The 11,602-nt window shown below is 40.9% G+C and overlaps 2 protein-coding genes across 3 annotated transcripts; one reads left to right on the top strand and one right to left on the bottom strand.

The window, feature by feature from the left end:
• The first annotated feature begins 222 nt into the window (after nucleotides 1–222).
• Nucleotides 223–5,801, top strand: rab34a (RAB34, member RAS oncogene family a). 2 transcript variants are annotated; one of them, XM_056283305.1, is made up of 11 exons: nucleotides 223–641; nucleotides 1,355–1,440; nucleotides 1,570–1,661; nucleotides 1,799–1,864; nucleotides 2,078–2,179; nucleotides 2,294–2,358; nucleotides 3,106–3,157; nucleotides 3,241–3,322; nucleotides 4,496–4,586; nucleotides 4,769–4,876; nucleotides 4,986–5,801. In XM_056283305.1, exons 2-11 carry the CDS (start codon nucleotides 1,366–1,368, stop codon nucleotides 5,051–5,053), a joined length of 801 nt encoding a protein of 266 aa, XP_056139280.1. In that variant the 5' UTR covers nucleotides 223–641; nucleotides 1,355–1,365; the 3' UTR covers nucleotides 5,054–5,801. The 2 variants fall into 2 exon arrangements, with proteins under 2 accessions (XP_056139280.1, XP_056139279.1); XM_056283304.1 differs by having other exon boundaries at nucleotides 1,796–1,864.
• zgc:174895 (uncharacterized protein LOC100126024 homolog) lies at nucleotides 5,802–8,530 on the bottom strand. Its single transcript, XM_056283307.1, has 5 exons — nucleotides 8,408–8,530; nucleotides 8,110–8,203; nucleotides 7,574–7,720; nucleotides 6,559–6,654; nucleotides 5,802–6,219 (listed from the first exon to the last, which is right to left on the bottom strand). The coding sequence occupies exons 1-5, from the start codon at nucleotides 8,528–8,530 to the stop codon at nucleotides 6,065–6,067; spliced, it is 615 nt and encodes a 204-aa protein (XP_056139282.1). The 3' UTR covers nucleotides 5,802–6,064.
• Nucleotides 8,531–11,602: the final 3,072 nt, after the last annotated feature.

The following is an 11,602-nucleotide window of genomic DNA, read 5'->3' as shown; positions in this document are numbered from 1 at the left end:
GTCAAACAAGGCTAAGCCCGAAGACCAAAATCAGGCCAAGTTTTACTTTCGTTAAACTCGACCAATGGCGCCCTCCTTTTTTGCATTCGCGCACATATCTCTAAAATATTGTCCTGAACTGTCTCCATGGCAACGTGGACCGACTACGGGAAGACGACGTCGGCTTTTATTTTGAAAAGTAAAGCGCTGGCCGCGATCGGTAAATGAACAGCAACGGTTAACTCTCATAAGATAAACAATACAATCCGTTTGGGCAGCGCAAAATTAAAAATCCATAGCGGTAGAGCGATCGGTGTTCATCTGTAAATAATGCCAGTGTTTCCAGGAACTACCCATGGGGCTCTTGTTCTCCGTCTTGCCAGCAGGGGAACAAGAACGGACACTCTCCCAAATTCCTGAAGGAAAATCTGGAAACTGAGTCAGCGGTCTGTGAGAAAACCGTGTCGTCCACATTATTTCCCCCTACTTCCGCGGATCGGGTTTCTTCTCCTGACTGAATTAGAGTCAGAACTTACTTTACTTACTTTACTTCCTAAATGAGACTGAATCTGGCATCTGTGGAACAAAGAGGCATCTGCGGTGTGGAAATAGGGGGCAGAGGAGAGGAGTTGATTGGAATCAAATATCCGTCCCGTCTCAAGGTAAGAACCATATTATTATTGTAACATCTCGTGTGATGCAGAGCAGAGCTCGCTATGTCTCTTTCAAACTCCCGTTTCGGTCACATTTTGTTTTCGTTCTTGTCGCAGTGCTTTTGTTGCTTGGCATGAACTTTTTTTTTCTTTTTTCTTTTTTTACAAAAGATGACAGCAAGCACGGTTCTTTCTGCCCTGGCTGCGAGTTTTATGAAGCTCAGATTTTGTAATTATCCTTGTTCCTCGGGAGCTTTGTTGAATAGGATTAAAGCAGATCGAAGTGGATCATCTCCGGGGGACAGATTGTAGCAGTCTGCGTCTGCGACTCTGCACATGGTCTTAAATTAGTGTCCCGTTCTTCACACAGTATAATTTAGTGCTGTAGCGTGCATTTTCCCTCTACTGTAGCGTTGTTGCGTGTCTTGGTTTCTGCTCGTCTGCGACGCCTAGTCCTCTGTGGTGGAGCGGCCAAATTCCAATTTTGTTTGTAGAATCGTGTTGATAATCTAAAACCAGTAAAATAAATAAACTGAACAATCGACATGTGACTACATTTTTCGTTACTTGAGATGGAAACGTGCTAAAGGTCCGCTTTCAGTGAATGTATGCATGTTCCTGCAACTCCAGACATATGGGATATGTATTATTTGAGGGATACAAAACTTGACACTACACGCCACCCGATACCATATAACTAACTGTAAGAGTCTGCTATTCAGTTTGCAGCCTCATGTCGGTCCGTGTCTCAGGCATGAGTGTCCTTCCTCCGGTTCGAAGAGACCGTATCATTGCACAGCTTCCTCAGGTAAGCCATTCGGTATTCACACACTGTAGTGGTCTTGTGGTAGAATAATGCTGTATTGCGATGTACATGGAATTCTGTATGTGTAGGCCTACACATGCAGGGAATGTGACTCCAGCTTCTCTGTCAAAGTGTTTCAGCAAAGAGGCTGCTCTTCACGCCAAGGGTGACTTCAACAACAAAGTGAAGACCGCTTGTCAAGAGCAACGCACCGGTACAGTTGGGTGAGTACAGAGACCACTGTGCTTTCTTAAGCAAGCGAGGCGTTAACTCCCTAGAGGTACACTTTAACTTGTTTGCTACAATTGGTGGTTATTGGTTGGTGTTTAACTCTTCCTCCTGCAATCTTTTATTTAAGCAGGTTTAAAATCTCCAAGGTCATTGTTGTTGGTGACCTGGCTGTGGGAAAAACCTGCCTGATTAATAGGTAAGCAGAACTCAAACACTATCACTCGATATGTGTTTGTGGTACCTGTTGGAAAGGAGTTCTACAGATTTTGATTGTTTGATATATAATACCTATCTGACAATTATGGAGTTAGACCCATTAGGGATTTCTAGCTATTTTGTCGGTGTATTGTACTGATTTATAGGGTGCTTGTGATAGGCATGATATCCTGATAATACACTTTATTCACAGATTTTGCAAAGATGCTTTCGATAAGAACTACAAGGCAACAATTGGTGTGGACTTTGAGATGGAGCGCTTTGAGGTGCTGGGAGTGCCTTTCAGCCTACAGCTGTAAGTTTTGATGCGGTCTTTATTGTGTTGAAGTAAAGTGCGTTTGTTTCATATACATTCTCTAAAGCTATGTCTGTCTTACCCATTGTTGACCAGCGTCTCTCTTCTTTATAGGTGGGACACTGCAGGCCAAGAGAGGTTCAAGTGCATTGCTTCAACATACTACAGAGGAGCTCAGAGTAATTATAAGGCAGAATTTATAGCAAACACTCAAGTGCATGTTTCAAGGACACACAATAATTTTTAAACATTGAAACTCCCCCGTCCATTTATAAGTCAAAAATAGGGCTGTGTATTGGCGAGAATCTGGCGATACGATATGTATCACGATACAGGGATTACGATTCAATGTATCATGGTATATTGCAGCACTGTAAGAAAGGCGATATACCGCGATTGCTTAGGCCTGTGTTCTTTGTGCTTATGCTACTTCCTGTCTCAGTTTACATTGTTGGGTTGGAGTGGAAGAGTCAAATGGCTGAAGATAGATTACAACACTTATCTAGTGGTCGTGGGGTTACACACAACACAAAATGTTTGTCACAAACCTTTACATATAAACAATTAAAAATCAATATAGTGGTTTTGAGAATCGATGCAGTATCAAAAAAAGATAATATCGTGATACTCGAGTGTATCGATATTTTCTTACACCCCTAGTCAATAAGTACGGAAAAATAACCAATCTATAAAAAGCTGGGTACATGCAGGGCAAACCATTGCATCTGGAAAAAAAAGACATGCAATATGATGTATTGAATAATATCATGCACAATGCCTTCAGAAAGTATTCAGCAACACAGCAAAACAAGATGGGGGTGAATACTTTCCAAAACCATTATAAATGCTATCTCACCTCTCCAAGACAATTTCACAAATAGATTTGCATTGTTAGACTGCTGACCATTTACTTTTTATTCTTCCAGCTGTGATTATTGTGTTTGATGTGAATGATGTGGCATCTCTAGGCCATGCAAGGTAAGCTTAAGTCTTATCAAAGAATTGCTTTCAGTTTTGTGTTGCAGATGACCTAAACAGTATTTATCTCTATCTCTTCACAGGCAGTGGCTGGAGGACGCCCTGAATGAGAATGACCCCACAAGCGTTCAGCTCTTTCTCGTTGGCACGAAAAAAGACCTCAGCGTATGTGCTCATATTATCCCCAAACTATCTCTTCTAGAAACTTTTTTTTAACTTAGTAGTGTGAGCAAATTCAACGCTTCCCTTTGGTATGTCATTACGTGAGAGGAGGTTGTTTGGATGGAGTGGTAGTCGAGTTGCCCTCCCCCAACTAGACCTAAAGAATTTAAAATAATATGTCAAATGACAGTGTATTTACTCTTGCAGAAATGTCTGCTGCAGGTTTTGAGTTCCTCAAAAGTTTGTAGCTCGGCTTTGCTCTGGTCAGACAGTGAGATCTAGTATTCACCTTACATGACAGATAGATCTTCACCTTACGTTCTGTAGCTGATATGAATTTTTTGTTGTCTGCAAAACCTTGAGCTATAATGACCCAACAAATTAGTTGCAAGAATCCTATAAAACACTAGTAATACGTTAACTTTGGGATGAAAATGTTGCAAGCTGTGGCAAAATTTAACTTGTTTTTAACGTGAAAGTTACAAACTGCCGGAATATTTTTAATGAACTACTTTGTTTCAATGCCCTCATTTCCATGAAGGGTATAATCTCAGACTTGAGTAGAATTTAACTCTAAATTGGTACAAAAATGTATTACATGGTATCCATGTAGTATTTATGCATCCTCAATAATCCACATAATGAAATTACAGAAAGTTGAATCAGTTCATCTGGACACAACATTTATTGACAGATAAATTTCATCACTCATCCAAATGACCTCTTCAGTCTCACCGACTGCCGGTGTCCCCACCCTTTGTAAACAATACAGTGGCATAATGGCCAAAACCAACAATTGGTTTCATATGCAAATTGGTGTGACCAATAATTACCATTGTAACTAGAGTTACAATGGCTATGTACTATTCACAGAGGATTGGGGAACAGTTGCAATCACAGCATTATAAAATGGTGACAGATGTCCCCCCTCAGTTCAGGGATGGTCGTTCACACTTTGACTTCCCGTTCAAGCCATCGTTCCTCCCTACCAAGGTTGTGCACACCCTCATCCTTGTGAGTGGCCACTGGCCTGTAGATGGGTGTAGATTGTGGAGTCCTGGCCTGACGTGTTAGCTCATCTGTCCTGTGGCATCCTCTTCACCAGAGTAGGATGGCACAGCACATTATGTATAATACAGTATGTATTGACTTTGCCTCTGTTGGTTTCATTTCTAGTCTCCTGCACAGTATTCTCAAATTGAACAGGAAGCCATCAAACTGGCACAGGAGATCAGGGCAGAGTATTGGGCTGTCTCATCACTGACGGGTAAGGGACGCTTAGATATATGTCGGCAGAACAATGTTTGCATTAAAATACTCAAGCGAGCAACTGTTGGCTGCATAATGCTTTTCTGTGTATTTTGTAAGTCAAGAACACTTTTTTGACATATGTTATAATCTATCACCACTATAAGAACTTATTTGGCTGTATTTTCCATCCCATTGAAGGGCAAAATGTTAAGGAGTTTTTCTTCCGCGTTGCATCATTGGCATTTGAAGCCAACGTTCTTGCTGAATTGGAGAAAAGTGGATCGAGACAAATTGGAGACATTGTCAGTGAGTATTTACACAGTCTCATGATTATGCAGGATTTCTATAATAATCATGAAAACCAGAAGCAGCACTTTTGGCTCAGAATTTCATCCCATGGTGTGCTTTGTTTCAGGAATTAGCAGCAATTCAAATAACCTGTATGCTGCATCAAAGAAGAAACAGCCAAAATGTTGTCAGTAATGATGAATGCACAAATTTGAAGTAAAAGCTATGGTACAAAAAGAGGATTGTCTTTGTGGAGAAAGATCCATGGATTCCTTCCTTGACATGGGATTTTGCAGTGAGTGCAAGTGGAAGTAATGTGTAAGTCTGCCCCCGGAGACATTTGAATTCAGTTTTTCCTGGCGTGTAAAGACTTTTCCACAGTGGGAACTGAATTCCTGTGGTGTTGCTTGGTTTAACTTGTCATGACTTATGACAAAAGCGTTACCCAAGTTTGCATGACTCAAAATCTTTCAATATGGGATATCAAAATAAAATATCAAAATCAATACTTTCCAATATGGCTGCAGACAGTTGCATGAGTTTAGATTTTTAGCCTGACGTATATGTGGGTGTTTTCTAAGTCAGTTATGTATTTGCTTTTGTAGCTGTTACATTTTTATAACAAGTTATTTCCTGCCATGTTCAGTCATCCTTTTCTTTGTCACATTACTTTGGTAGTTTATCACGCTAAGGAATGTGGGTGTGTTGTTTGCACAGCAAATGGTTCCTTTCGATATATACATATCTGTTTCTATTTCAACCACAGTCAGGTTTTAATCCACCATGTATGACTCATGATTGTCTTTATTTTATTCAGTATGAAAACATATAACTGACCTCAAATCATCAGTAGAGTTATCAGTACAGATGGGCAATTCAAAGCCAAATTGTAAAATTGTAAGTAATTCCATTTTTTTTCCAATAAAGACTCGCAAGTGTTTTCATAAAAATGTTTTTATTATCATATTTCCATTATGTTTCTTTACCCTAGTATATTTTAAGCATAATCAAACATATTAAAAATGCAGTGAGCAAAGTGAAAGAACATATGTTCAAATGCACATTCAAGAACACTTATTGCTTAGTTAAAATCAGCACAAGTTAATATCTTTTTTTAAAATCAAAAAGGCTTCACAGTTTATTCTAAGAACGAGTCACCATTGCAACTTGTCAGTAAATAAGTAAGTAACCTCCCCAACTGATCGTCTATTTGCATGTGGAGCTGTTGAAAGCTTTGAAGGAGTCGAGATACTGTCGATCAATTTGTTTCTGAAGTTCCTCAGGGATGCAGTGAGAGCATTTGTAATTTTCCTTAATCCACTTCCCACCCTCAGTGTTCTCAATGGCCACTGCAGCTACACCTGCGGTCAATATGGTTGTATTTATGTATTTATTTATTTTATAATCAGATAGCATAATCGCCATGTCTCAGATAGACAAAACAATATTGATGTACAGTCTGTCATGCTGCAAACTGTTAGCATTATTCTCTTATTTGTTCATTCACGCTTAGCTCACATCCAGTAGAGAGAGACACTGTGGATAGGTCACCAGTCCACTGTGGAACCCATACACAATCACTCACACACTGTGTAAACCTATTCAGAGTATCAAATTCACAAACTCGAATTCAAACAGGCAAACCCTGTGTTAGGCATTGTAATTACTTATGGTGGGTCCCACGATAAAAATTCACTGACCTACAACAGTGGCTCCAAACTGTTCCACCAGTTTAATTGCAGCCTTCATTGTACCACCAGTCTCTATCCACTGGTCCACGATCAGTACACTGAGACCTGTAGGAAAGAGTGCCATGCGGTTATTTAAGTCTTATGAGATGTGAATTCACAGGAAGCACCAAAACTGTCATAGTCCGCATGAGGAATGGACCACTGTGGTGGAATCAATCTAGAAAAAGGCCCAGTCGTAGTTTTTCCTAGCCACCACTTAGGGGCAGTGTATCACAGGAAATGATGGGTGATATGGTTAACGTGTCCGATTCTTTTTAAAACTATTGAGAATAACTTTGACCTTTGAATCCGCCCACTTCACCGAGTTGACGGTTCTTTTGGTCTGGCATCATAACATGAAAGCGGTTTTTTGGTTGAAAAAGCGAGAAGAGGGAATGAGCGCCGCGGGGGGGACTAACAACAACAACAACATCAACAACCTGAATTCATATAGCGCCTTTCAAGGGACCCAAGGACGCTTTATTACATAGTGGAGCAGAGAAAACAAATAATACAAGAACAGATCAGCCAATCAGGGCCATGGGCGGGACTAACGCCGTTGTCAAAGTTACATAGACGGCACGTCTTCATATCACCCGACATCGTGGTGTGTCTTTCCTTCGCTCCGCTCCACTCCGGAACCCCCGCCGATTTAAGAAGGCGTTAGATTCAGGCGGATACGTTTGTCTGCGGTGATTGGTCAAGGAAGATTCACTCCCTCCCCCAATGGAAGCGGTTAGAGTGCAGGCACGTCAGACTGAAGATGCAAATGAAGTGTACCGAGTTGACAATTCTGTCTGATATGAGGCAAGCGATAAGGCTGAATTAATCTCGTCCGTCTCTACAACCTTCACCCTGTTTTCAACGCATATGAAAAGTCCAAACATTTCCTACTAAATTCTATGAGCACGTTCACCGATTTCAGAAGGATTGTGGTCCAGAGTGGTAAAGGTTACAAGTTTAAATAGTGTTAATTCAAATTAACCTGGTTTGAGCACATCCAGTCGTACTTCCATAGTCTTTTCTCTGCCTGAGTAGTCACTGTATTGTTGGCTCTGGGTTTCTATACACAGGTGTCCCGCTTTGCGAATAGCCAGAAAGCCCTTTTTAAGGGCGGTGGCGACAGATGCTCCTGAAAATAACCAAGGAAGAATTGCATCTTAAAAAGACAGCATTCATCTGCCTGGTAACACAGACTGACATCCATAAATGATTGTCCAAGCTGAGTGGCCTCAACCATACTTTGCTTAGAGTATAAGATAGTTCCCTATAAAGGTGTTTAAATGACAGCTTTTCATGTGGTTTTGTTTTCTCAATTAGCCCCCCCCCCCAACATGACTGAAATGTATGCGTCTAAATTTAGTAGCCTGCCTTTGCCAGTGGGTTGGGTTTCTGCACTACTTGCAGCTCTGAGTGAAGTTAGCATGCATGATTATGAGAAACCCACAAATCCAGCAAAGTATGGTTGCTCTTCATACACTTTTTTTCCTTTATTGGAATAAACTGACTTTTTGTTTTTACCAAGAATGAATCCCATTGCATCCATGCCAGCTACTAGGTCAATGTTGTCATTCTGGAATGGACTGAGAAGGTCTTTCACACAATCTTCAAGAGCCTGACTCGAAATACAAAGGAAGATTGAACCAATGCACCAAAATGCCAAACTTTGCATTGTCTGCATCAATCATTTTAGATTACAACATATCAAAGCTATCATGCATAAAGATGTTATTTATACTATTACAATATACATATACTTTCACTATGTATTATCAACAGTCTAGTTGGTTATTGTGATATCCTATATATTCCACCATACCTGGGAGTTACAGTAGAGTCTTGATGGGTCCAGCCAGGCAAAGTTTGGTCCCTTTGTGTTGGGTGCCATGAGCGATAGATACCATGCTTTATTCCTGTCTAATGGAACAGCCAGTGCATCCATTCTCAAGCAACAGTCCACACAGTTAGTGAGAGAAACTGGGGTCTGCCCTGTGAATGAGCAAGCCACCCATATCAGGTTCTGGGGAGGGGATGAGGAGAGGGCCAATGGAGCTTTACCAACACATGTCGAGGGCCTCTTGGCTAGTAGCTAGCTACTTATTCGTCCTAAAGGTTCTAGTTTTCGAATGAAAGTCCAGCCAGCTACAAGTTTTAAAATGTCTTTCTTTTTGTGTGAGCCGTTCATTGCCCAAAGGAAGTTTAACCTTTAGTTTCTTGTTTAGTTTTTTATTTATACCCACTTCAAATAATTCATATTATTTCCTCTTAATCTTCACATGACAGTGATTTAGATGTGTCTTAGATGAATCTAAAGCTAGCTGATACAGTAGTAGTAGTAGTAATCTCTACTAGTCCCGTCATGTTTAGAAATATATTGAAGTTGCTGAAACTATATGAAGGCAAGAAAGAACTAAAACAACAACACTTCACTTCTGACAAGAATGTAGTAATGCTTGAATCCAAGAAGAACAGCGATTTGAGAACATTTTTGACTTCAGCGACTTTGCGCTTTTTAAGGGTCAACATCAGTTCTCGGGCAGGTTCTCCTACCTTCTGCCTATCAATCAGGTTTCAGTCATGATTACCTTTATGCACGACTACTCCAGCAGCAGCCTGTGAGTTAAAACGCTGACTAAAATGCTGGGTCAGTGAGACAGTTTATGTACGTATTCCAGCCAACTTTTGACGTTTTTGTGCTTTAACTTGACATTCATTTGCTTTTTCCCCCATTTTCACAGATTTTGGTCTTCCCGCCAGCTTTCATGGGCGAGATGCAAACTCACGTGCATGTGCATAGCATTTGAAGCACTACTCCTGATTTATTTAAACAATGCACATCAAAGTGAACAAAGTCAGACCATTGTGGAAGGTGAAATAATGTAATGCTTGAATAAAGTTGTGAGTCCATGCAGTAGGCCGGTATTGATATGTTTACTATGTCTGAGGGGTTGACTGTATTTCTGATATGTGACTTTAAACAGATGTCTGTATTTTGCACTTGTAACCTCTAATGTCCATCCACCCATCCATTACCCAAACCGCTTATCCTGCTCTCAGGGTCTCGGGATGCTGGAGCCTATCCCAGCAGTCATTGGGTGGCAGGCGGGGAGACACCCTGGACAGGCCGCCAGGCCATCACACAGGGCCCACACACACACACACAGGGACAATTTAGTACAGCCGATTCACCTGACCTACATGTCTTTGGACTGTGGGAAGAAACCGGAGCACCAGGAGGAAACCCACGCAGACACGGGGAGAACATGCAAATTCCACACAGAGGACGACCTGGGACGACCCCCAAGGTTGGACCACCCCGGGGCTTGAACCCAGGACCTTTTTGCTGTGGGACGACTGCGCTAACCACTGCACCACCGGGCCACCAACCTCTAATGTGTCCCACAACTATACAAATTAAATTGTAGATGAAAAAGCGTATGAGTTATAGCCTAATTACAGACTGGAGTTACAATAATCAATAATGAACAATAATCTTTTGAAGTTCAACTGCCCCAAGACATGTACAAGTCCATGATACTCATCAGTGTGTAAGATCCCCCCCACCCCCATCCATCCACTGGGTGCATATTTCAAATAAGAAAAAGAAAGTGACTGAGAAAACTACCATCACTAACTTGCAGGTGGTAGTAAAAGTTAATTCCTTGTTCAGTAAGCTTTATGGTTAGCGGCTGCTGGAAAATGTCATGTAACAATATCAAACGTGTCTTTGACTTGATCGTTAATCACAACTGCAGAACTGTGTTCTCCCTACAGCTACGACCTTCAATACTTCAATAAGACTGAGTTAATCACAGCTTGGTCATATAGTATATGCGTTTTGTAACATTAATTTTGCTTCGGTTGCCTGCCTGCCTATGGTTACCTCCCCCAAAGTCTGATAAAAAACCATAGTTGCTAAATAATACTTCATTAGAAGAACGATTAAAAGTCAGCACTCAGCTACAATCGGTAATGTTAAAAACCACGAACCAAGCCAGAAATCTAGGTGTAGTCATGGACTCAGACCTGAGTTTAGATAGCCACATTTAGAGAATTACAGTCAGCCTCCTATCACATGAAGAATATAGTAATAATTAAAGGATTTATGTCTCAGCAGGATTTGGAAAAACTTGTCCATGCATTTATCGTCAGTAGACTTGACTACTGTAACGGTGTCTTTGCAGGTCTTAAAAATCGATCAAACAGCTGCAGCTGATTCAGAACGCTGCTGCTCGAGTCCTTACTAAGACCAAAAGAGGGATCACATCGCTCCAGTCCTGAGGTCACTTCATTGGTTCCCTGTCTGTCAAAGAATTGATTTTAAAACTCTGCTCTTGGTTTATAAAGCACTGAATGGTTTCAGGCCAAAATACATTTCTGACCTACGTACTACTACACAATGAACCATCCAGACCTCTCAGATCGTCTGGGACAGGTCTGCTTTCTGTCCCCAAGTCAAAACTAAACACGGACAGGCAGCTTTCCGTTTTTCTGCACCACATATCTGGAACAAACTCCCAGAAACCTGCAGGTAAGCTGCAACTCTCCGTTCTTTTAAACCTAGGCCAAAGACTTTCCTCTTTGCCACTGCCTTTGATTGAATAAAACTTTTGATTTTCATTTTACACTGCACGTAACTTTTACTCTCTTCTTATTTTATTGCCTTATGTTGGCAATAAAAAGACATTTAAATTGCCTTTTTATTGGCTAATGTCTTCTATTTTTCATGTAAAGCACCGGGAATTGTGTTGATGCCTATAAATAAATTTGCCTTGCCTTGCCTTGATATGAGAAACAATTTTAAAGATAAGTATTCTCTGTGAAGCCATATTTCAATATGCCTTGTGGTTGCTCTTTTGCAGCATGCATGCAATCCACATGTAATACACGGTCTGCATGATATTGTATTTTGGTGTCTTGGCATATTGCTCATAGCTTTTTACACAACATGCACTTTCATTTTGTTATTCGAAAGAACACGTCACATGCTATGCACAGCAGTAGCTTTATTCAA

Source organism: Lampris incognitus, chromosome 7, assembly GCF_029633865.1.
Source record: "Lampris incognitus isolate fLamInc1 chromosome 7, fLamInc1.hap2, whole genome shotgun sequence".
NCBI classification, from domain to species: Eukaryota; Metazoa; Chordata; class Actinopteri; order Lampriformes; family Lampridae; genus Lampris; species Lampris incognitus.
The sequence above is the reverse complement of the archived record's forward strand: the minus strand, read 5'-3'. Positions and strand labels throughout refer to the sequence as shown.

Bases quoted from the DNA above. Each gene is read 5' to 3' on its own strand.
- rab34a (XM_056283304.1), top strand. From the start codon at position 1,366: ATGTCGGTCCGTGTCTCAGGCATGAGTGTCCTTCCTCCGGTTCGAAGA. The intron at 1,865-2,077 runs GTAAGCAGAACT...CTTTATTCACAG, and splicing joins AAAACCTGCCTGATTAATAG to ATTTTGCAAAGATGCTTTCG. The intron at 2,359-3,105 runs GTAATTATAAGG...TTATTCTTCCAG, and splicing joins ATACTACAGAGGAGCTCAGA to CTGTGATTATTGTGTTTGAT.
- zgc:174895 (XM_056283307.1), bottom strand. From the start codon at position 8,530: ATGGATGCACTGGCTGTTCCATTAGACAGGAATAAAGCATGGTATCTA. The intron at 8,204-8,407 runs GTATGGTGGAAT...ATTTCGAGTCAG, and splicing joins GACTCTACTGTAACTCCCAG to GCTCTTGAAGATTGTGTGAA. The intron at 7,721-8,109 runs GTAAAAACAAAA...GGTTATTTTCAG, and splicing joins TGCAATGGGATTCATTCTTG to GAGCATCTGTCGCCACCGCC.